Here is a 25,554-nt window from a genome sequence, read left to right on the forward strand (position 1 = left end):
CTTGATCCAACTTGGTCTGGCTATCTTCCCCTTCTGACAGGCCTCCTTCCACCTGTGTTTTCAGTTGCTGTGCCACTAATTATCCAGAACTGAAACCAAACCTATCTTTTAAGCCACTGGCATTTTTAACCAAAAAGGCAGAAGTTGCTGTTTTCTAGTTTGGATAGGCTTCAGATGATGGACTGAGCCTTAGTGTTTCCAGAACCAGCGCTACACTCCATGATCAACCATCAGTAAGGGCTATCCCCACAGAAAAGTAGGGAAACCAATTTATTTAACATGCAGCAAAACAAATGTATTTAGATGTATTTACAGTAATGGCTGTTTGGTGTGAAGCAGGAACCTCAACCTACTAACAAGGAACTCTCATTCATAGCTTAATTTCCAAAGCTTGTAACAATGCATTTTCCATGCAGCAAGACTATGGCATCTTTGCATTTGGCTTTACAGCACAGCAGTGCACTGCCAGTAACAGTGAGAACAACGCTGTTCTGCAGAAAGCACTTGTGCTCTTCTGACTTCCTCAGAGTCACAGTGAGATTCACGTACAGGCATCTAAAGCAGTGAAGTCTGCTTCCTCAGGGTATGCTTACAGCACCTGGGCAGACTTAAGTAACCTAAATACTATCCCTATGCCTACCGTGCCTGAAGTGGCAAGAACATTTCTGAGGCAGAAAGAATTCTTTCCTTGTTCTCCATCACAGTCCATCAGTTTAAAATTGCTGCTTTCTGTAGGAATCTAAAAGAGGCACCTCCCTTTTGCCTGCCCTCCTTGTCAGGGAGCTGACAAGGATGTGTCCTCATGAGCTTCAGAGCAGCATACAGCAAGGTCCTTGGCCAAAGCTTTGGATTCCTCCCCCTCAGAGTTTCCACAATTGCCAGATACCTCTGATCCTTCAGGCCTTTAAATCCACAGTTTCTCCATCTCTAGTATTTATTTCTCATCACAGAAAAGACAACATAACTAACTCCAAGCAGTATTTGAGTTCTGGTTTTAGAGCCTGTATTAATTCCAGCAGCACTTTGACGAAGGATCCATCCTAGCTGTGCTTTTGTCAGCGGTTGTTGAAAACAAACACTAAAACAGTGTCTCAAAGCTATTTGAGGCACTGCTTGAGATTGAACTTTGAGAGAAGGAAGGGGCTTCTGTAATCAACTTTCAGTCACTTAAACCTAGTTTCTAGTCAATTCCTCTGCCACCTGCTAGCACTGAATTCTGATGTCCAGTAAAACTCTCCCTCTTCTAGAGATGATTGCACTAAGCCACTTAGTATAGAGAACTATTAAAACAGGGCATATGCATCGCCACAGCAGTCTTCTTTCCCTTCCCCGCTTGTTTCTGTTCAGCCATCCTACAGCTCTATTATTTCCACATTGTATTTCACAGTAATCTTAGTACTGAACTACATAACACTGCCTGCAGGAGAGGACCTGAGAGGCACTCTCCCCATCCTTGGGTTAGTGGCTGTAAAGACACTTCCGCATGCCAGGTGCTGCCCTCCATTAATGCTGAAAACAATTTTCCAGCTCCATTGCTTGGTTTTACCACCTCATCACACTTTTTTTCCCCACACTACGGAATGCGATGAATGCAAAAAAATAACCAGTTCAGCCATTTGCATACAAAACAGTCCTAGCTGCCCCAAACGGATACAACAAGGAGGCAGCCCACATATAAATATATTAACTGAAGATACAGCGGTGTCACACCACACAAGAGCTGGGGTCTGCTTACACTGGCCACTGGAAATGCAGCAGATGGAGGGAGCAAAGTGCCACTTCAGTGTTTAAAAAAAATAAATAAATAAAATAAAAAAAGCATTCCCTCATGGAGCCAGCATTATTGCTTAACATGCTTAGCAGGTCCAGTCTGGCACTGAGGAGGTAAGCGTCCAAGGGAGGACACATGTAAGGGCTCTGCACTGAGGAAGCTCAGGGTAGCATCATTACCAGCATGTATGTAACTCCGGACAGCAGTACAGGAACACGCTAACTTAAGTCTCCTGTTGACAGGTCTCCCCTCAAAAAACAGTAACTTCAAGTTTAATAGAGTGGAATATAGAACCATTCACCTGGAGGTCAAGATAAAAGCAACCAGCACTACGTGTCACCAGCTGCCTTCAGTTCATACTTGGCATAGATGTCCCAGGACCCCTTCAACATGGTGTGCAACGTTCTGGACTAAAGCTACAAGCAGAGTGGGCAGGACACGTAAACAAAGCTTAACATCACCAGTGAATAGCATGTTCGTCCCTCCCCCGCCACATTCATTTCAGTCTTGTGGGATCCTTTCTGGGTCCTGTCACAGTCTCTGGTTCAAGTCCAAGGTTCCAAGGTCATAAATTCCCCCACAGCTCCACTGGAGGGAACTGATCCACTTCACCAACCTCTGTGGCAAGCTGGTCTCCCAGTGTGAAGGTCAGTCTGTATCTTAGCCTCACTTTCTCCTGCAAAAAAGACAAAACCCAAGAGCAACACATGAGAATAGCTCCAATTGTTCAGGAACAAAAAATTTCACTATCACAGCTCTACAGAAATCACAACACTGTGGTGCTGCAGAGGGTCAAGGTAACCTGAGTTATTTACCTTACATATTTAAAAATATAAAAGCTTTATTGCTTAGCATGAAACAGCAGAAAAAAAGCACGAGTGATCAGCAGTAATAGTTTGCTATACATGCAGCTAGCACCCATTGCTCAGCTGCTCTTCAAAGAGCCTGAAGAATGATGCTGGAATAGATCAGCATTTTCAAAACTGAATTATGCATCACATTCAGGAAGACAAAGAAGGTTCTGCTCTGTAAAATTCCCAGTAAGCAGCAGATGGAACCCATCTTTCAATAAGGGATCTCCATGTGCTTCAAAAAGTGAAAGTTTCAACAACCTGCAAACACCTCTTTAAATATCATAAATTTCAGCTGATACCTTAATGCCATTTTTGCTGTAATTCTCAACCACTTCAGCATACAGCTTTGAGGTTTACACATCATCAGGGCTATCTAAATGACTAATTGCAGGAAGGGTTTCCACAGCTATTCACACACTCCTAGCATGATGAGCAAAAAGCGAAGTATTAACCACACTGTTTCACTGGTCACAGGCACATCTCATAACATGCCAAAGGGAAGGGACAGGACCTGATACCAAACAGTTTCTTCAAGTCTGTCAGGCTGTACAGAGCCTCAACACAGCAGAACTCTTTCTAGAGAAACAGTTAATTTTATATCACGCTAAGCATCATTACAGCAGGGCACATCCAGTGCACAAGGGATTTAAGATAAGCTCCTGAAGCAACTCTGATTGTTCTCCTTTCAAGCTAAGCCCTATAAGACTTTTGCTCCTTTGATAAGAAAAAAATGTACAGTGTTTTTTCTCACACTTTTCCTTCCTGAAAAAGTCTGTTGGGGAAAAGATTGTGTATAGCCCTTCTCAAGCCCTGAATTGAAACAGCACTGATCTGCTGCTGTAGTAATTGCTTCTGAAGGGCAAGCTAGGAATTAAGAGCAGTGCTTGCTCATAGTTTTGGTCCAAACTCCCCGAAGAATTCATCTTACATCGTATTAACCTGAAAACTGACAAGATAAATGCCCGCTCTGTTATAGTCCATCCTTCTCACCTTTGTAGGATTTGCCAAAAGCATGATTTGGGTGATGGCAGCAGGCGGCTGGATGGGATTGAATGGAGACAGCTCTGTGCCAGAGGGTGGCTGCAACTTCACCTTCATGGACTGCAAACAAACAAACAAAAAAAAATGGAGTATCTCCTACCTTTGGAGACAATGGAAGATGTATGCAGAGACTGTGGAGACAACAGCAGACATCCAAGGTGAAGAGAATCAATCAGTGTGTGAGAAGGAGGAGGCAAGAGCCGGTCCACTTGCAGAACAGAATAGGACCAGGCAGACCAACACGTCAGAGTAAAAGCACTGGGGTCAAAACACCAACTGCACCCCTTCTTACCTGAGTGCTCTTATAGCAGAGGTTTTAACGCAAACAACTTGATGACAATGGGCAGATTATAGCCATTTGGGCCACACTTTTCAAAACACAAATCAGCCATCCAAAATTATGTAGCTGCAGTAGTGACAAGAATGGAACATACTCTTCAATTTAAGAAGTCTTCATGAAATTCTGATTCCCAAACACCTTAAGGATGGGCTTATCCACACAACAGTCCTGTCAATGCACTATCTGAGCTATGACATGATCAAATACAGTTGGATTGATTTTAGATAGAAAAAACAACAGAATGTGTACTACTCACAGTTCTTGACATGTCCTGTTTAGTGTTTTCTGCTTTTAACTACTTCTATGTTTTGGAAACAGGCAGAGCACAGACTACAGAAAGACAGAACTAGTGTGTTGCAACTTAAGTTCCCTGAGTTCATACCCATACCTCCCTGAACGTGCAGATTCACACTGCTGTGGGTCTGAACTGTGCACCCCTACCTTAGGTACAGCAGCCTGCAGCACAATGTTCTTCACAGGAAGGGGTGCTGTGTTCAGCATTGAGACTACCACAACCAGCACATCTGACCTTCCTGGTGGGCACTCCTTGGCAAAGTGCAAGAGGATGCGGAAGCCATTCTTGTCATAGGCTGTCACCGGGAGGGCACTGCCTGCCACAGAGCAAGGGGATAGGAACATAGTTTATGCTGCAGAAAACAATCGTCAGCAGTACTGTCAATCTGACATTTGGCTGGGTGTCTCACCATTGTTCTTCACTTTATAAACTCAGTCAGGAAGCTTTGCTTTTAAAAAATGTTCAGCGAATGGTGAAAAACCTGAAGGTACTTACTAGGTTTAATAGATTCCAAGGGAACATGGACGTTGGCCAAAGAAATTTCAGGTGCTTTCATAGGACTGTCTTGCTGCTGGAATGATGCTGGATGGAAGAGAGAGCTTCCTGAGACAGCAGTGCAGCTGTTTGGGAAAGGAATTGGGGGTGTTCCTGGAGCAGTGACTGGCAGCCCAGCAGGTGCCATTAACGCAGAAGACGTGACAGAGGCTGGCAAAGTAACCCCAGGTAACACTGAGGGTGTTGCCATGCCTTGCATGGCAGTCCTGGAAGACAGAAAAATCATGGAAAAATTAAGCTGAAATTGAAGCAGGCATTTTAGCACAAACCCAGAGATAAGAGCAAATCACAAGGACAAAGCAGGAGCCTGGAGCCAGTAAGGTCTAATGTAAGAAGCAGAGCTACAAGAAAAATATGGTGTTGGTAGGATTATGCATAATTCTTTCTAATTTAGTACAAAAGCGTGAGTCCCACCTTGGCAAAGAGGAGCTAGGCTAAGATGGCCAAAGGCCTTTGTACCATAGCAGCCAGTTTAACTTTACACTGCACACTTAAAATCTGACAACAGCACAGCTGTCGTACTCTACTGGTAGTTTCTGCCTTTCACTGCTGAAGCTGAGACTGTCATACTAGTTCGTACAAGTCCCAATCACGCATTTCTACCAAACTGAAGTTGAATGTCTATCTCTGAAGCTGACACTACAGAAACTTGGTTTCCTAAATGCTGAGACAATGCAAAGTCCAGAACTTTTAGTTACCCTTTGGATTCTTCAAGGAGTTGTCCCAATGCAGATGAGCTTAAGTACCCAGGAGCAGCTGGAATTGTCTTGGAAGGCCCCACAGGGGCAGCCAGCCCAGCAGAGAACACGAATGGTATGGAGTTTGGTGCAGGCATGCTGGGAGCAGTCTGAGAGGCTGTGAAAGCAGAAGGCAGTGTCACTGATGTTCCACATGTGGTCTGCAATGTGTGATGGAGAAGATGGTTCCCTGTAGGGTTGCAATCAACAGTCACCGTCTTTGGATTGAAGAAATCCAGGTCCAGCTGCTCATTCTGCAAGAGAGCATAAGTACATGCTCTAACTCACTGCTACCCCTGCTGTAAAGGTGACATTGTTACAGAGGGAGAGAGATTTACCGCAAAAATAGGTGGAAGGTAGCAAGCAGCAAAGTCTGTGGCCTATGTCAGGACTACATCTGATCTGTAATTTAAGCAAAGGAAGTGCTAACACCATGGGGGACGGACTGGAAACTGAGAAAGCCATGTTCAGGTATATCTACTCCACTCAGACACAGCTAACCCAGATCTTGGGGTTAAGCCAGACTTCCCCTCAATAACAGCTACCCCTCTGCTTGCATGTGATGTTTCTCTAAGGTGACAAAATGTGTCACGAGACCTCCCACAATGGCAAGCCCTCCCTTCCTTCCCCTGAGAAACTCTCTCCTTGCTACCTCAAACATGCTCCACTGGTTTTTTTCTGATGCCTCCTTCCCTGCTGCAGGATCTGGGTCATTCAAGCCTGAAAGGAAAATAACAAGTAGGTAATGAGTAGAAAATGAGGCTGCATACCATGGCAGTTGTTTCAGTGCCAAACAAATCGATTCAGCTCCACCACAGCCCAAAAGCCTGATGAAAGATCAAAATGGATTGCAAGTCTATGCTGATGAAGAGACCAACAGAACCAGTTGCCAATCCCCTGCATGCAGCTCCTCTAATCCATCCTGATTTACAGCATCTCCTGCTATTCATATCTGGGCTTCACTTGCAGGCATTCTGCAGCCTCCTTCCAACAATCCCCCTAAGGCACCTTTCTCTTTATACAGCCACAAAGTCAGCAGTGAAATCACAATGTATTTTCATTTGAAGCCTACTCTTCAAATGAATTCATCAGAATTAAATACTAACTCACAGACTAGTTCTTACATTCAGGATGACTCAGTGTCTCAGAAATCCTCCGGACTTCTTAAGAAATAATAGACCTGAAAACATGCAAGACTGACCAGAATCACAGCAAGGAAATATATCCCAATATAAATGTTTTGGGAATGGCACGAATTACTGTTCCCATGTGCACCACCTGAATCACCAAATTCTCTCAATCCTTCCTCTCAAACTCCACCAGAAGTGAGACCTAGGGCTCACTAAGTAACCTACTGGATGAATCAAGAGCAAAAGAAATCTGGTGCGGTCAAAATATAAGGCATTTCACGCTCTCTTTAGCCAACCCTCAGACTCACGCTGGAGGAAAGAAGTTGACTTTGTCAGGCAGGGATTGAATTGCCCTTTTCTAGGCCTCTTAGTGTCTTACCTAAACACAGAAGCTCCTCATCCAGCAAGGAAAGAGAATTAGCTGTGCTGCTCTGCTGAGTGGGTGCAGCTTCCACTTGGCTCAAGGAACTGCTCCGCAATTGTGAAAATGTCTGTGGAGGAGGTGGGAGAATAGGGATTTCTGCTGGAACTGGGGCTGCTGTGGGGGCTGGTGTCAGGGTGGTGGGTGGCACTGGAGGTGTTGAGGTGCTGGTGACATCCAGTCCAGCAAGGTCAATGAGGGTGTTCTTACTCCCTGTAGCAAACAGCAGATAAGCACAACTAGGAGGGAAGGCAAAATGCTTAGAGCAAGAACATGTACAGAAGACACGATCAGAGAGATGGTTTAGGTAACACGGATATGCACTTAATCGTGGTTTATGGCTCTTACAGAGGAGAAAGCCCACAGGGTGCGCATCTAACCATTTACTTAAACCAACCCAGATGCTTAGGAAATTTCCATCTGAAAAGCAACACCTATCTGCTCCAGTCGCTGCTGTTTCCCCAGCGTTTCTTGTAGCATCATTCATGATCCTCTCAAAATCTTTTGAGCTCACAGAAGACTTTGGGAGATCCTACAGAATTACAGTAAATCAAGGCTACCAGAAGGACAGAATCGAGGGTAACATATACTGTCTGGATCTAGAATTCTCTCCGTATTTTGGAGCAGACTTGTCCCAGGAAGATATTAGACAGCAGTATGCATTTCCTTTACTGCTCTTTATACAGAAAGTGACTCCCAACCGACAACAAAGCATCCAGGGATTTCAAAGGCGAAACTGAAATGTAAAGTAGGCAACTGGCCTAAATTCATAAAAGGTACTGCTGGCAAAGCCAGGTCAGGACCCCCACCTGGCCCTCACTCTTCTGCTCTCATCTTTTACATAAAGTTGTGTTCTTCTTTTATTGCCAATTAAGAGATAAGACAAAAGTGGAGACACAAATGTATGAGAACTTTCAGGCACAAAAACTATTTAGATAAAGGTTTGCTACCAATGTTATCAAAGAATTTGATTACAAGCAATGGAGAATGCAGCATTGTTGTTCACGTCAGAACTGTCGTCCCCTTTCCTGATCAGAAACTGTTGGCCAGAAGAACCATCAAGCCTACTTTACCAGAATTCATAAGGAAATCCAGTCTAAAATACTTAAAATTTTAGGATTAGAAATTAAATATTTGGCTTCCCAGGAACTCACCTTCCACTCCTGAGATCACTTGGAGATCCACTTCACCATTGATCACTTGCCCCTCTATTGTTTTTTTATAGGAATTTATCACACGTGATAAGTTGTCACTGGCCTGCAGAATATCTCCTACGTGAAAGACAGATAAACACAACCATCAAGACTTTGGTCACTTTGCTCCCACTACCGCTGAGAATAATCAGTTATCAGCTAAATAATTAGCAAGAAAAAACACAATTGTTTAGCTACAAATTCTGTTATTGTCTGTTCTGTACCATGCTTCTCTAAGCAAGACCCTGACCTTTCTAGGTCTGTACACATTACGTACGCAGTAACAGTGAAAATGACTCCAAGGTTTTGTTACCAACATAACTCTCTTCCCCTTCCAGAACAGCAGCCATCCCATATTACCATCCTTCCCCAGCCTCCCACCAATACTGTCAAGCCCTTGCCCTTTATCTGCTTGCTCAAAGCAAAGCTCATCCACAGTGAAGAGGCATCTTTAGAGTAGTCGTTCTCTTGCTCAACCCTTGAACAGTCATAGGGTCAGCAGTTAAACAGCAGTTCAAGGAGAAGCGTAGCTTATTTTACCCAAGCTGCTGTCATTATCCTCCGTCTCACTGGCTAGTTTGAATAATGTCCGTCTTTTGGTTTCACACCTTTCACAGAGTTCCTGAGAAGAGAAATCATGACAAAGGGTCTCATCAACCAGGAGGCACTGTCAGCAATACCAGTCAGCACAGAACGACTTCCCCAGCATTCTCTGGAAAGGCCAGAACAGAGAAACCAGCCTCCCTGTGCTGGACATCCCAGTTGTTTTAATTTTCATCTTCTTGGTGTTCTCCCAATCTTGTAATGCTAGCTATAGGAAAAGACAAATTTTCTGCCATGTTCCACCTACCCACAGCGCTGTGAGGGACAGTTATTATCAGCAGTGTGCTATAATAGGAGCAAGAATCAGAAATTCCAGCTTCTCGATTCTGCTACACTGCATCTTTGGAGAATAGCTGTACCCGACTTCATCCACATGCAAGAGAGCTATTATCCACCATCCTTGCAAAGCACCAAGTCCTTTGGTGAAAAGTCTTTAAAAACATGGTCATTACATAGTTGTTTCCAACAAGAGCTCTTGTTCCTTGCTACCGCTCTCCATTTTATAGCGCTGTTCGTAATTCTTTGAAAAATTCAAAATCTGAAAAAGAACAAAGAACTGACTGCAGTATTTCTGGGAAGCAGCAGCTCAGACCCACCTTCATGAGCTCTCTATCAGCCTCTGATGAGTCCTCTTTGCTATAATGAACCAACATCTCGTTCAGCAGTTTCACATTGTTATTTACTTCCTCCAACGTGTGCATACGTTTTGTCACTTTCTGAATCCGAGCCTCATCCTTCAGGATGCAAAGAGACATGAAAAGTAAGCTTTCCTGTAAGGTTCACAGTACAACAGTAGGTGTTATCTGTAAATCATATCAGGTAATGTCTGTTCAAGGTTGAACTAAAAAACCCCAAACAAAACAAAAGAAACCAGAACAAAATAATTATTAGGAGAGTCTACCCTACCCTAGAGACAGGGGAAGCTTGAATGGAAACATTTCAGTAATCTATACATCCTCTTCAGTCAAGAAGCTATACTTTTTTGGGGGGGGGGAGTGGGGGGATTGCGGGGTGGAGAGGGGCAGAATCACAGTGAGTCATTTCCTGGACTCCATGTTTGTAATGATTGCCCTGTGTGGATGCATCACAGCTCTGCAAACAGGAATTTGTTTCCATGAGGCCCAGAGATGACTCAGTCCTCATCAACCAGAAGTAGTACAGTGGTGTTTCCACCAAATTCTCAAGTGAAAAGCCATCTAAAGTGACAAGAAATAAATTAATTTCAACATCGCATTCAATTCTGGCACCTTTTTGCCCTGTCCCATCAGGTGCATCAACTGCAGACTTTTCTGTTTTACAAACACCACGCAGCAGTGAGCTAAGGGCAAAGTTACCTAAGCATTTGTTTCACACAGTGCTGTTAAATCATCAGATGGCACCCTTTTACGCCACTAATGACCTGGACTACCTGCAAGTTAGTAGTCTTAGAGCTTTTAAGAAAACAATAGGAGGTTGGATGTCGCTAATAGCCAGTCTCATTCAGTTATCTATGGAATGGACACAATGCTTCTGAAACCCGAGAAAACAAATATCTGCCATTCACACGATGCTGAAGCTCTCCAACAATTTCGAATAACGTTTTAAGAATTGCAAAGAACACCACTAACCCGGTTCAATTCTACAGGACTTTCTTACCTCTTTTACCATGGATTTAATAAGCTTGTTGGCCTCTTGTAAATCGTCCGGATTTTTGCTTTTCAGTAGTTTGGCTAGAAGCTGTAAGATAAGAAGGGGACATGTGGGAAACAAAGACTGGCAAAGGGAAGATGCAAGAAGAAATTAAGGTAACAATTCACAGTAAAGATACACAGTTCACACTGCCTTCACAGTCAGTGACTTCAGCAGGAGTCACATAAGGGTTTACTGTTTTACACAAGTTGCTACATTCTTCCTTTTGAAGAGGACATACATGCTGCCACATCTCAAGAGACTTGACATTAGACAATTATTTCTCCTATACATGATTTTTGGCCCTGTTTGTGAAACATTGTTTGCCTGCTAGCATTACAGCAGGATGGCACTTTAACAACAAATTACTACATAACCGTGACAGGTCTTAGGATGGATAGACAAAGCAGACGTGTTCAAACCAATGAATTCTTTGAAAGTACAGAACACGTCCCCCAAAATAAAAGCTGAATTAATGTACTTTTCTTCCTTATTCTAAACATACATTAAGTAACTACTTTTTGTTAGTGGTCACAACACAAGTCTTCCCTATACCTTGGATTTCTCTTCATCATCAAACACAGGGTTTTTGGGACGAGGTGGTGGAGAAGGAATCAGGATTTTGTCCACAGGAATCACAGGATCAAACATTACAATCCCTGAAAGCAGAGAGGAACCCACAATGATTTGCACTGCAGTCAGGCCAGGCAGTGCACCCTTTTATTCACGGGCTGCTGTCAAAGTGAGCAAGCAGCCAAACTGCCCATTGATGCTACCGCACAACTCCAACACACAACACAGCATCAAAAATCAGTGAGCACACTAGCTAGAAAAAAACAAAGAACATTTTCTTTGATAAAGGCCAAAACCCCAGCAACTGTTTTGCCATCTTCATACTGTTCTAAGCCAGTATAATCAATAGTTCTCTGCTATTCGTCTTTTCCTCTTTCACATCAGCTGCTGAGCCACTCTGCAAAGTCCCAGACAACCTAGCTTTGTGCAGACTCGAGGGCACTACACTTTTTTCTATAATTGAGCTGTGCTGAGCAGGAACACAGACAGCATTGCAAGCTGGGGTGATGAGCAGACTCCTAACCATTAGAACCATGAGTGGTAGAAGAGCCAAGCTTTCTGCTTGTCCCCTTGCCAACACTGAGATTTGTGCTCTACTCCCAGAAGTTTCCCTAGAACAATTTTATCTGTTTTTTGAAGCCATGTGTTCCTCAATTAAGCTTCTTCCACTTTGCCTACACAATAAATTTCTATTGGATTAAAGGCACGATTGTAAAGCAATATGGTTAAAAGAACACAAAAAGCTACAGAAATGATCTTATTTCTCTTCAAACTGGCCTTAAATCATTTAAAGAGCAGTTCCAGGACAGAGGTGGGAGGAAGGGCATGGAGACCCCTACAAATCCAAACAAAAGCATCTGCAAGGTGTTTCACTAACCTAGGTGAAAATTAAATAAAAATAAAAGGCCATTCCCCAAAGTCAGTGAGTAGCTTTCTCAGTGTTTCAGGGAATTCTTCCCTTGTTCCATGTCCCCTCTGTCTGCGCATATCATCAGAAGTTTTTATGTACTGTGCCACTCCTGCATACAGGCACAGGCTAGAAAGAACACATGAATGAGCAGCTGACCTCCTACCTTGTCGCTTCAGCATGTAGTAGGCATCTTTGATTTTATATTCTTCTGGTAGTGCCACTGTCCAGCTATACAGCAATTCAATGACTTTCGTCTTCACTTTCTCTGAGACCCGATCTCCTAGATACTAAGAGTGAGAAAAAGATGAAGACACTCCACATTCTTAGTTTCTTTTTAAGGAGAAAGCCCAAACACAGACAACAGGGGGAGTTCAGTGATACACACTGAAGTATGCAACCAAAGATCTAAGACACCATATTGGGATGAAAAAATGTTTCTCTAATTTTTCTGAAGTAACAGTGAACAAAGTCTTTGTGATTTGTGATCTTCATAAAAGAAAGAACAGATATTCTGTTAGTTTCAAAATTTTGCTATTCAAAAATTTTCAAATGCAGATACTGCACCTTCCCCACTGTCTTCATTGGGAAAGAATTTTGCAATACTTCACTGCATTAACTATGCCTTGGGGTGTCTCCATCTATCTTTTGCCACTTTAAACCAATCGTGGATACTGAAGGATTGCCTTGGAACTCTGCATGACAAACTGTCAGTAAAGTGAGATTACAACTCTGAGGTTGATGCCAAATCTCATGCTCTAACTCCTGCATCACTGATGTTGGGGTGATCCCTCCCTGTCCTAGAAATATAAAATTAAACAAAGAAAACAAGGAAAAAATCACCAAGCAGTTGACTGCTCAATGCTTCATATAACACAAGGACTTTCATAACAGTACAAGAGTTATACATTAATAGTAAATAAGCACAGATTACTGAGAAAAGCAATAAGAAGAGCACACATAAAAATTAGCAAACAAATCCTCGTTGAATATACACTAGTGAATGCAATGAGGCAGATAGAAACATTCTGGAGGTTGCCTGTTGCTCATGAAGGCCAGACAATACCTAAACACAGCAGCAAGGCACAGGGACTAACCTTTGGAGACACAACTTTTATTAATTCATTCAAAAAGCGAAACTTTCCTACTTCATTATGAAATCTTCTCCCACAATTTTTCATACAGGCTTCCAGCACCTGCATTCAAGTAACAGAAACAAGAGCTGAAGCAAACACAAAAACTCTACAGTAACAGCACACGTGTTCTGCTTATAGGGGAACTGAAGGACCCCATCAGTGGCCTACAGGCATGGACCCCCAATCTTTAGGTGACACATCAAGGGCTGCAGCAACTCTCCCACTCCCAGCAACGTATTTATGAGTCAATTACCTCCCTATTAGAGTTCACAACAAGAAACACAAGTCTTACCTGAGAATAACAAAAGAAAGCAGCTGAAACATACAAAGTCTTGTCTGTCGCTACTGACTAATATGGACACTTCAGTTTGGCAAGCATGCTCCCTGCCAGCAGAGAAGAAGGGAATCTAGCCCCAGAATTAGCCCCAGATGGCATCACTAACACACACTGTGCTCCTTTCATACTCTCTATGGAAGACGCCAAATGATGTGTAACTGGATTGGAGAGAGGTGGCAAGGAATACCTACTGTCAAAGCTTGGACTGCCTCCCATTCCTGCGGCGACTGGATCTTATGAGCCAGGAGTCTTACAGCTATCTGCGGCCTGAAACAAGGCAAGTGCTCATTACAAACAAAGCAGGCAAACACAGCAAGGGATTTTCAGGCTTTCACAAATACTGCTGTTTAAATGCGAGGCTTTTCATATGATTAAAATAAATGTCACCCAGTACTTTCAGGCTAACAAAAAAATCTTCAGGGCATCTCTGTAAGCCTGGTTGTTTGCATGCATAAAAGGAAGTAGGACTGGTAGTCCGAATTCCAGATTGATTCCTCCATGGGATGGGCCAAACAACACCCAAGTACAGTGTCCAAGCCCAGGAAACCACATAATTACTCAGTGCATTAATTTCCTTTTTCCTGAAGAAAACATCTTCCTTAGCTCACAGGAATGCTGTGACCCAGGTTTCCTCAGTTAAGTCCCATACAGATTTCAATGATGTGAAGCACTAGGAGTCATAACCCCATTTTACAGACTGCAAACTAGGAACGAGTTTGGCTGGATGAGAACCCTGTAGCAGCAGAGGCTGACAAAAGGCAGATTCGGGATTCACTTTTTCTAGTGCTCAGTTTGCACGTAAACCACGCTGCCCTTCACATAAGAAAATGCAAACTTTGCAGCACGTTTTTTCTTTTGACTCCAATCTCCTTTGCAATATCAGTATATATAGGAAGGCCAATATGAAACTCCGATGATCAAATGACATGTTCTAAATTGCATATGTTTAATTACTGAGTCTAAAGAGGACTCACACTCACCCTTCAAGCTCTTTGTTGATCTGGTCACAGAATCCAATGATATATTCCCAGTCTTCTTGCCTGTTAGATGGGTTAGTCGCTTTATCTTTGGCAAGGGAAAGAGAAGATGTTACAGCTCAAGAAAAAAGAAACAGCGTAAAAGGTCATGCACTTTCTAGAGAAAAGCCTTTGACATTTGTTACCAACTATAAAATGAAGACTGAAAGTTCACATATGCTACTTCCATTCAGGAGAAACGACACATCCAAACTGAGGCACCCAAACAACCATCGAAAATCAGATTTCCAAAAAGATCCCAAACATGAAATACTTTGAAACACACAATTTCCGTATTGTGAATGAGAGTATAAAAGAAAATGTTTGTGCTTATAAAACTTCCCTCTGCCCGAAATGTTATTTGGTTATAACATTAAACTCTTTAGAGGCTAAACTCTTTGATTTTTTTATATGGGAAATTGTTTCTGTATTTCCTGGGAGCTTTGTAGCAGCAAGAGCTGGCAGATCAGATGTTTAGTATCAGTCATTTAGCTCAGACACTTGTTTTAGAGCATCAGTGATCTGTTAGATGCCTCAGCATTTCTCCTGGGAACAATGAATTTAAATTTATTATTATTCACTGAGTTGTTCTTGCAGTAATGAACATCACAGCCTGCAACTGATAGGGAATTTAAACCCTGGATGCCCAGAGAGATGCTGCACTGTGAGACATGTTACTGACAGATCCTTCCTCAAACACCAGCATCCCTCATATCGCACTGGCTGCAGAAACCCGAGGCTATCAGCACATTTTTTGTTATGAAAGCATTTTCTCCATGAGTTTTACTTGGCTCCGACAGACCAATGAATTTACAGCAGACAAGACTCCCACATTAATCTGATTTTCCAGATGAGATTACTAGACACAGATCTTTCTTCCCTGTAAGAAAAACAATGCACTGGGCTACCTAATGGCTGATGTTTAAAAAGCACTTCTCAAAATTTGAATACAATGCAAATAGATACAGAAGAGAATGCATTACTTGGCCAAATAGTATAGAGCACAGGATAAAATACAGGCAATTGTTTGAAACATGTGACACTTAAACCTTATTACTACACTCATAGCTGCAGAGCGCTCTGCAAGCATCAGGAATACAGAGCCTCGCAACAAGCTTAAATATTTTCATGCAAATCAAATAGCATTGTGTTCTAAAGTAGTTCTGCTGCTCTGCAGGCAGAGATGAAAGAAGCATGCCTCTTGGTTGGGTCAATGTCTTTCTTGTAGTGAGGGGTCCAAAACTGAGCGCAGTACTCGAGATGTGGCCTCTTCAGTGCTGAGAGCATCCCAGGCGAGCCAGTTTTCTTTGCTTACCCTTTTCAGCATGTCCACACATGAAGATGCATTACATTAATGAAAAGATAATCTAAAATCCTCTATTTTTAGTGGAAAACTTAAAACCTAGGCCCATGGCAATACAAGAAGAAAAAAAAAAAAGAAAAAGAAATAAAGAAAATTGGAATATGTTATCCATCTGCATCTATTATATACCTGCATTGCCTGACAGGAATGTGATACAGTAAGTTTCTTTTAGGAAGAAGCAGAACAGGCAGCACTCAAGTCAAAGCTGGGCTCACACAACCAATGCTGTTTTCTAACCTCTTTTATTTCAACTAAGCACAAGGAAAGAGCCTGCAGGCAAGAATAGAACAGGAAGGATCACCTTCACTCACCCCAGCTGCCTGAAATGAGAGAGAAGATGAAGATGCAAGATAATCGCAGACCAAAGCGCAGCACTAGAACACAAGGGTGATGTTACTTCATGGCTCTGTGCCTCCACCCCATGAGAAAGACAGGGCAGCTGGAAGGCTGAATAGCATTTTTACTGCATTTGGCATCTTCCTGTGAGTGGGAAGCTGCCATGCTGCCAAGCAGCTTTTGCCCTGCCTTTGTAAAAAGGGCACAGCAGGTGCACATGCCCCTCAAGTTTAGTGTGACACACAGTACATCCTACCGTTAGTTCCAAAAAAAAATAACCTCAGAAGGCCCGGTGAGAGCACTCAAATGCACAGCATCTGCACCCTGCCCTCCTCATCTACATGGCTGCTTTGGTAATTTATTTACAAGTGATCTGTGCTCCCTCACTGTGGGAGGAGCTGTACGATCACACCAGAACAAATCATGGTAGCAGTGACCAGACATAAATGTTTCATCTTAGATGAGAGATCAATGCTCAAGCATTTAACACCATGGGTTACTGAAACAGAAGCAGGCAACAGTGCTGGCAGCGAGGAATTGCTTTGCAGTGCTGCTCCTCAGCATGTTCTCCAGTGACAGAGCTTCACTGACCATGCAAGCAGGATGTTATTCTCTCTCTCAACTTCCACAACTAAAAATAAAAACAAAAAGCAGCCAAAGAGCCTTCCAGGCTGCACAATCCAAAATATCCTTCCTATTACAGATATTTCCATACACATACTGAATTTGGTGAGTCAGTTCTGCTCAGAGGAAGATTAAAGGGAAGAGATGTGGGCATTTCTTCAAGTGTCTCACTGGCTACAATTAAAAAAAGAGATATTAACAAACTGTGGGAGCTCAGAGAAGGAGTGGAACAACGAGGGGACAGACGGGGTTGAGCTAAAACGAGAACTGAGAGCTGAAAACATCCTGTAGCCGATAACTGCTGTCAGCAACGATAACACCGTGCATTGAATTAAATCTCATATAAACGAACCAAAAAGGAACAAGAATTATTTGATCTTAACAGAACGAAGAAGCACAACAACTTTTATATTCTGAAGCACTTAGGGGAAACACATGATCATTAAGACCACTGAGCCTAACCACCGCCCCATCCCGCGGCAGTCGCAGCCCCGCTGCCTGCAGGGCTCCCAGCCGGCGCCGTCACTGCGGGCATCGGCAAAGGACGGCGCGCCGCGTCCAGCAGCGCCAGTCCCTGCGCTAGGAACACCTGCAACACAAACCCCGACCGACCGACCGACCTACGCGGGACCCCACAATGTCACAGCGCGACGTCGTTACAAAATCATTTTCCCTAACAACGGATTTTTAAATACTGCAGTCTGCAGCCTTCCAATGGGCATAACGGCATTCACAGCTCCTCCCCCACCCCCCCCCCAGCGGTGCCGGGCACAGAGCGCGGCCCGGCCGCACGGAAACACGTCCGTACAGCGCAGGAGCGCAATTTACAGGGGATCCTCCGCAGCTCTGCCCGGGGGTGAATCGGCCTGACAGACCCGTGCGGGGGGGAGGCGAAAGCAGGGGAAGACGGGAATCGGCCTCCGAGTAAAGGCACCAGAAGCGACGAGGATGGGGCTGAGAGGGAGAGGGTGGAAAAAAGAGGGGCTGGAGGGGCTCGAGCCCGCGCTACTCACTGAGCCACGACTCCAAGCTCTCCCCTTCCGCCTCCGCCATGATGCCGCCCCGCCCCGCCTGCGCGAGAGCCGAGCGCGCGCTTCCCCCCGGGCCGCCGTCGTTTTGCTTCTGCGTCAGGAGGGGTTCGGTGCCGTGAGGTAACTCCGAACTTCCGGTGTTCGAATCCCGCTGCCGCCCGCAGCACCGGGAGGAAACGTCCCGCACTGCCACGGGGTTCATGTTCTTTTTGAGCTGAATTTTTGGAGCGGTTTCTTTTTCTTTCCTGCAGGCGCGGCCGGGTCGCCTCCGTCCCCGGTCCTGCGCGCACCACAAGATGGCGGCGCCCACGGCGGTGGGGCTGCGCCCGAGTCTGCGGGCATGGCTGCCTCGGTGAGTGCGGCCGAGCAGGGAGCGACGCACGCTGCGGTAACATCGGTATCAGCAGTGTGACGCGTGGGGCTGCCCGCAGGAGGGCTGCGGGGTGGGAGCTGACGGCCGGCTGAACACGGACCAGCAGGGTGCCCAGGTTGCTTCGTGGCTTGTATCAGAAGTAGCACAGCCAGCAGCAGCAGGGAGGCGATCATCCCTACGTGCTCAGCACTGACGAGGCCGCATCTCGAGTACTGCTCTCAGTTTTGGGCCCCTACAAGAAAGACATTGAGGTCCTGGAGCGCATCCAGAGAAGGACCTGAGAAGGGTCTGAAACAGAAATCCTGTGGAGGGATGCTGAGGGAGCTGGGATCGTTTAGTGTGAAGAGGAGGAGGTTCGGGGATGACCTTATCGCACTGTACAAGTGCCTGCAGGGAGGTTGTGGTGAGGTGGGATTCAGCCTCTTCTCCCACGTAGCAGCGGTAGGACGGGAGGGAATGAGGGAACGGCCTCACGTTGTGCCAGGTTCACGTTGGACGTTAGGAAATACTTCTGTGAGGGAGTGCTCAGGTGCTGGAATGGGCTGCCCAGGGAGTGGGGGAGTCACCGTCCCTGGAGGGTTCAAGAACATTCAAGAAACGTTGAGATGTTGTACTGAGGGACATGGTTACTAATTTTGGATGATGGTGGGATGGGTTGGGGTTGGACTTACTGATCTTAGTGGTCTTTTTCCAGCCTTAATGATCCTGTGATTACTGTGCAGCTGTGTCAGGGCATAGGTACCTCTGCACTGCTTTTCTGTTCTAATATTCTTCATCCCCTTCCTCCCCCCAATCCACTAGCACTGATGTATTTATGCAAACTATCTGGACCCCAACATGTTGCAGCTGCCGCCTGTGAGCCCTCAGCACTTTTCTCTCCAGTGGGAGTGAGGTACAGCCATTGTTGCAGAGCAGTGCTGACCTGATAGGTTCACTGCACTTTGCTTTTGTTGCACTGATTTGTTCCAGTGTTCAGCTCAGTGATTGTCAGCATGCAGCTTCCTGAGCTGCAGTGCTTGGCTCCTATTCAGTTTGCTGTGTTTGTGGTGCAGGGATTGTTTTGCAGCCGCAGTGTTGCCCTTGTACATTAGTGTCTACAGCTCTGCTGTTGCGAGTGAATAAGTGATGAAGGTGGAGGCAGGCTACTTGGGGAGATTACAAAGAAGTAGCTAAGGTATGCAGGGAGGAGGTTAGGAACGCGAAAGCCCAACTTGAGCTCAGGTTGGCCTCTGCAGTAAAAGACAATAAAAAATCCTTTTATAAATATACCAATTGTAAAAGAAGAACCAAAGATAATTCTCATCCTATACTTGATGCAGCAGGGAATGTGGTCACTGAGGACAAGGAGAGGGCTGAGGTTCTCAATTCCTTCTTTACATCTGCCTTTAATAGCCAGATCAGTTATCCTCTGGGCTTTTTATGCCCCGATCTGGAAGTCTGGGACACTGCTCAGAAGATGCCCCCAGCAATTCCGGTGGAGGCAGTCAGAGAGCTCCTCCTCCGTCTGGACTGTCACAAGTCCATGGGACTGGATGGATGGACTACACCCTCGGGTGCTGAGGGAGCTGGCAGGGGTGATTGCTGAGCCCCTCTCAGCCATCTATCAAAGCTCCTGGTTAACTGGTGAGGTCCCAGAGGATTGGAGGCTTGCTGATGTGACTCCCATCTTCAAGAAGGGCCATAAGGAGGATCTGGGGAACTACAGGCCTGTTACCCTGACCTCGTTACCAGGGAAGGTTATGGAGCAAATCATCTTGGATGAGATTGCATGGCATGTGCACTGTGTCCAGGGCATCAGGCCCAGCCAGCACAGGTTCGTGAAAGGCAGGTCGTGCTTGACCAACCTCATCTCCTTCTGTGACTGGGTGACCAGTCTGGTAGATGAGGGAAGGGCTGTTGATGTAGTCTTGTGTATGGGAACTGCTGAGTCATGGCCTGAACCTCTTATTGATCACCTGAGGTGAGCCATGAATCAGCCACAGGAGCACAGGTGAAGGCAATTCAGCTGTGCTGCCGGACGGGGTGGAGCCTGGCTGCACCCCTCCTAGACCTATTGAAGAGCTGGCTACCAGTGGAGAAGGATCTCGTCTGGAGATCACCTCTGCTGGTGTTTTGTGGGTGAGCCCAGCATAAGGGGCCCAGCATAAGCCTTCCATTTATTCTCTTTTGTTATCATAGTCTACTTCGCCTAACTCTCTTGTTTATTTTGTGATTATAATATCTTAATATCCATCGATAATACATCTTCCTAGACTTCAGCAAAGCCTTTGACACATCCCTCATAGGCTTCTTCTGGGGGAACTGGCTGCCCGTGGTCTGAACAGATATACACTTCTATGGGTAAGGAACTGGCTAGAAGGCTGTGTCTAGCGGGTCGTGGTGAATGGAGTGAATTCCAGCTGGCGACCCGTTTCAACTGGTGTCCCCCAGGGGTCGGTACTGGGGCCCATCTTACTTAATATCTTTATGGATGACCTAGATGAGGGGATTAAGTGTACCCTCAGTAAATTTGCAGATGACACCAAGCTGGGAGGTGGTGTCGATCTTCCTGAGGGCAGGGAGGCCCTTCAGAGGGATTTAGACAGGCTGGACCGCTGGGCTGAGGTGAATGGGATGAGGTTCAACAAGGCCAAGTGTTGGGTCCTGCACTTTGGGCACAGCAACCCCATGCAGCGTTGTAGGACTGGGGATGAGTGGCTGGATGACTGTGAAAAGGAAAGGGACCTGGGGGTGTTGGTTGATGCTCGGCTGAACATGAGCCGACAGTGTGGCCAAGAGGGCCAATGGTATCCTGGCCTGCATTAGAAATAGTGTGGCCAGCAGGAGCAGGGAAGTGATCATCCCCTGTACTCAGCACTGGTGAGGCTGCACCTCGAGTACTGTGTTCAGTTTTGGGCCCCTCGCTACAGGAAAGATGTTGTCCTGGAGCGTGTCCAGAGAAGGGCAGCAAAACTGGTGAGGGGTCTGGAGCACAAGTCTTACGAGGAGCGGCTGAGGGAGCTGGGATTGTTCAGTCTGGAGCAGAGGAGGTTCAGGGGAGACCTCACTGCACTCTACAACCTCCTGAAGGGAGGTTGTGGTGAAGAGGGATTTGGCCTCTTCTCCCAGACTATAAGCAGGACATGGGGTAATGGCCACAAGTTGTATCAGAGGAGGTTTAGATTAGACGTAAGGAAGAACTTTTTCTCTCAGAGAGTGGTCAGGCACTGGAATGGCTGCCCAGAGAGGTGGTGGAGTCGCTGTCCCTGGCAGTGTTCAAGAGGTGTCTGGAGGACGTGCTGTGTGATGTGGTTTAGTTGCTGGTGGTGGCAGTGGTGATAAGGAGACGGTTGGACTAGATGATCTTGTAGGTTGTTTCCAACCTTGTGATTCTATGATTTAATAGGGATTTCCAAGATGTGTTCTCATGGCTGTCCTGCTCCCATCTGAGACATACCAGGTGTTGATTTACAACCTTCCTTCTTGGTCTTTGCAGGTTGGCACAGGTGAGATGGAGTCGCTACAACCCCAGCTTCCTAGAGCCAGAAGTGAACAAAGAATTGTATCAGAAACCTTTTAATGAGCTGTCCGAAGAGGAAAAGGAAAAGCAAGAGCTTAAGGCTGTTCATCCCATAAAAGCAGCTCCTCCTAGTATCTCCAGCTCTGTTTTCAGCGACCCTATGATCAGGTCAGAGGAAGCACCATCTCTGTTAAACTAGGTCCTATGGAGCCAGATACCTGGGAGCTGGACTATCCTTCTTGGCCTTTTCTTGCTGTGCTGCACGTTGCCTTCTGTAACAGCACAATCTCTTTATTTGAGTTAATCTTTTCCCACAAAGCCAGTCTATTAACTGGTAGTGATTAGAGATAGTTTAAGCAGATCTAGTAGCGCCCAGACTTAAGCATGTGAAAAACGCAAGGGTGGGGACACTTATTTTGCAAGTGATGAGCTGAGAATTTAAATCAGATTGCTTTTGTGTTCACAGTAAATTCACCAATATGATGATGAAGGATGGAAATAAAGTGCTGGCCAGAAGCCTCATGGCTCAGGTGAGTGCTCATGCTTCTTCCTTCTAACTCTTAATGCCTTATATTCTGTATGCTTTCCAATGAAGGCCCACAAATGTGTCACTTGTATGACACATTTTCAACCCCTGCTCTGACCTACAATAATTGGTATTAGCTGGTGTTGTTCCAGCTCTTAAAATGGGGATATGTGTTGCCCAAACTGCTAATTACATAGGCTGTGGGATCCTGAACACCAGGCTTTGGAGGAGAAGATGCTTCACGCACACAGATCCATATTGCTGTCTCTGCTTTTTCCCATCCCTCCCTTGGCACCTGTCCCATGTCATGCTACTTGACCTCCTCACCTCAAATGCAATGTCTAAGGAAGATACTGAGAATCTGGAAGAAAGTGAAGTAAAATTATCTGAGTAAGAGAATCCCTGATGGGCCTGTTACCTGTAGGACTAAAAAACCAGCTGTAGGTTCAATTGTATATGGAATTCTTAAAAAAGTGGTATAATTCCATGGGATAATCTATCTGCTCTGCCTATCTCCTTTCTTGACTTTATCTCAAGACTTTAGAGAACATTAAGAGGAAGCAACTGGAAAAGTACCACAGAGCTCCAGATGATGAGAAGGAGACAGTTGAATGCAACCCTTATGTCATTTTCCACCAGGCTCTGAAAAACTGCCAGCCTATCATTGGACTCAGCAACATCACAAGAGGTGGCAAAACCTACCAGGTGATATGAGGGGGTCTTGAGCACATCTGGTCAGGGGAGAATTAGTTAGGGAAGCAAATGTGTTGGTTGCTACCCCTTCAGCTCAGCCATTCCTCTTCCCCAGGAAGAAAAGCAGTTTGCAATCTGGATTAAAACAACACCTATCCAGGATTACACCCCTAGCCTGTGAGCATGGTAATTTCTGATGAAGACAGACTGAGGGAGCTGGGCTTGTTCAGTCGGGAGAAAAGACGTCATTGCAGCCTTTCAGTACCTAAAGGGAGCCTAGAAACAGGAAGGGAATCAACTCTTTGAAAGGGTAGATAACAGCAGGACAAGGGGAAATGGGTTTTAAGTGGAGGGAGGGAAGATTTAGGTTGGATGTCAGGGGGAGGTTCTTTGCTATGAGAGTGGTGAGGTGCTGGAACAGCTGCCCAGAGAGATTGTGGATGCCCTGTCCCTGGAGGTGTTCAAGGCCAGATTGGATGGGACCCTGGGCAGCCTGGTCTAGTATTAAAGGGAGAGGTTGGTGTCTCTGCATGTGGCAGGAGGGTTGGAGTTCCATGATCCTCGAGGTCCCTTCCAACTCTAGCCATTCTGTGATTCCCTTAGAGGCATTAGTCGGTTTCTCTGAATAGATAAGAAGTAGGATATTGTTGTGATTTAACCCAGCAGATAGCTAAGTACTACACAATGATTCACTTACCCCCCCCCCCCCCCCCCCCCCCCCTTCCCACCCCAGTGAGATTGGGGATAGAATTAGGACAAAATGCAGTGGAATTTGTGGATTGAGATGAAGACTATTTACTAAGAAAAAAAAAGTGAAAGAAAATAACAGTATTTATACATACATACATATACATATATGTATATATGTATATACATAGACAAAAACAAGGGATACACAAAAGCAATTGCTCACCACCCAACAGCCAATGCCCAGCCAGTCCCCAAGCAGCAGCCTCTGCCCAGCTAACTGCTCCCTTATATTTGCATGATGTCATATGGTATGGAATACCTCTTTATTCAGTTTGGATCAGCTGCCCTGGGCCTGTCTCTTCCCAGTCTCCTTGCTGGCAGAGCAATACAAGAAGCTGAGGAGCAGGAATGTCCTTGGAACTGCCCAGCAATAAGTATAAACAATGGTGGGTTATCAGTTTTGTTTTTCTTTTAATGCCAAACATAGTGAAAACTTTGAGAAAAACTGATTTCAGTGGAACTAAGACAGATATGCAGCAAACATTGCCTAAGGAGTCAGAGATCAGAGGAAGGCAGCAAAAGAATTGGCAGTACTAGCGCTAGCGGTCCCACCCTCTTTGCTACATCATGGCACTTGAGTAGAAGCTCCAAAGCTCTGACTTGGGTCACCGTAGCAGAAAAGATCAAAGGTAACAGTGCAGGCTGCTGTCGCTCTCTGTACAGTAACTGTTGTGGTTTAAATGTGTCCCAGGTCCCGGTGCCTTTGAAGGACAACCGGAAGCGCTTCTTGGCCATGAAGTGGTTAATCACTGAGTGCAGGGAGAACAAGCACCGCCGGACGCTGATGCCTGAGAAGCTCTCCGAGGAGCTGATCCAGGCCTTCAACAACGAAGGACCCATCATCAAGAAGAAGCATGTGCTACACAAGATGGCAGAGGCCAACCGGGCTTATGCCCACTTCCGCTGGTGGTAGGGCTGCCGCACGGGGTGCACACACTGCAGAGCTCTGTCACTGCTCTCAAGGCCTGGGGAGCAGAGTCCCAAGGCCACCTGGTTGAGAGAAGCTGGGGATTAGAGGGAAAGGTGGAAAATCCCTTCTGGACAGCTTCTGAACTAAGCCAAGGAAAGTTTCTCTAGTCCCCACACAGTTCATTTGCTTTGTGCTTATCTGGATGGGAAAAGGGGGAATCTGAAGTAGTTACTGATCTCTGCACAGATATGCTAGTTTTTCGTAATCACTTTCCTGTGGAGACAAGCTTTAGATGCAACGCTGTACAAAATATTCTACTTAATGTGTTTCCTAGAGACTTTTAAATCTCTGCTCTTGCAGCGACATTTTTCTCTTTCTGGCTGCATAAGTAGGAAAGAGCAGATCTGGAGGGTTTTTTCCCCACACCATAACTAGCCTTGACTTTCAGTTCTGCTCATCAGCAACATTGCATGGATGTCAGGGAGATGTTAACAGAAAAAAAATAATACCAATGCTTTATGGAGAAGGTTTCTTGATTCCAAACCTTTGTCTGTTGCTTCAATATCACACTGTTCTTTCCAGCTTCTCTGGTTGCATGAACCCCCTCTGTCATTCTATTTGGGAAGAAACAATTAACATCACAACCTTCTTGCCTCAGTCAGGACCAACTTTTTAGTATTGCTTACATCTCAGCAGATGCTCAGAGAGAAAGCAGGGCACACGTTAGTGGAAAACTTTTATTACAAAAGACACCCAATAGACTATTTTGTTTTCTTTCTTCCTTCCCCATTCTTATTCTCATACCATATACAAACATACCATACTTGAACCTTAATAGATTTTGAAAAGACCCAGAACAGTTACTGTATAAA

General features: G+C 45.3%; 2 protein-coding genes across 4 annotated transcripts; one reads left to right on the forward strand and one right to left on the reverse strand.

Annotated features, from left to right (window-relative positions):
* Nucleotides 1-55: 55 nt before the first annotated feature.
* GGA3 (golgi associated, gamma adaptin ear containing, ARF binding protein 3) lies at nucleotides 56-18,247 on the reverse strand. 3 transcript variants are annotated; one of them, XM_048965110.1, is made up of 17 exons: nucleotides 17,914-18,247; nucleotides 14,542-14,626; nucleotides 13,753-13,828; nucleotides 13,186-13,284; nucleotides 12,255-12,378; nucleotides 11,164-11,267; nucleotides 10,576-10,656; nucleotides 9,537-9,674; nucleotides 8,878-8,959; nucleotides 8,299-8,415; nucleotides 7,103-7,357; nucleotides 6,246-6,313; nucleotides 5,555-5,847; nucleotides 4,797-5,062; nucleotides 4,448-4,617; nucleotides 3,616-3,726; nucleotides 56-2,447 (listed from the first exon to the last, which is right to left on the reverse strand). In XM_048965110.1, exons 1-17 carry the CDS (start codon nucleotides 18,131-18,133, stop codon nucleotides 2,337-2,339), a joined length of 2,400 nt encoding a protein of 799 aa, XP_048821067.1. In that variant the 5' UTR covers nucleotides 18,134-18,247; the 3' UTR covers nucleotides 56-2,336. The 3 variants fall into 3 exon arrangements, with proteins under 3 accessions (XP_048821067.1, XP_048821068.1, XP_048821069.1); XM_048965112.1 differs by lacking the exon at nucleotides 56-2,447 and adding an exon at nucleotides 3,959-4,072 and having other exon boundaries at nucleotides 3,623-3,726; XM_048965111.1 differs by lacking the exon at nucleotides 56-2,447 and having other exon boundaries at nucleotides 3,617-4,072.
* Nucleotides 17,958-25,434, forward strand: MRPS7 (mitochondrial ribosomal protein S7). Its single transcript, XM_048965120.1, has 6 exons — nucleotides 17,958-18,051; nucleotides 18,183-18,283; nucleotides 21,780-21,971; nucleotides 22,270-22,333; nucleotides 22,867-23,034; nucleotides 24,464-25,434. Exons 2-6 carry the CDS (start codon nucleotides 18,228-18,230, stop codon nucleotides 24,683-24,685), a joined length of 702 nt encoding a protein of 233 aa, XP_048821077.1. The 5' UTR covers nucleotides 17,958-18,051; nucleotides 18,183-18,227; the 3' UTR covers nucleotides 24,686-25,434.
* The last annotated feature ends 120 nt before the right edge of the window (nucleotides 25,435-25,554 follow it).

The sequence above is a fragment of the Lagopus muta genome, chromosome 18 (assembly GCF_023343835.1).
Source record: "Lagopus muta isolate bLagMut1 chromosome 18, bLagMut1 primary, whole genome shotgun sequence".
Taxonomy (NCBI): domain Eukaryota; kingdom Metazoa; phylum Chordata; class Aves; order Galliformes; family Phasianidae; genus Lagopus; species Lagopus muta.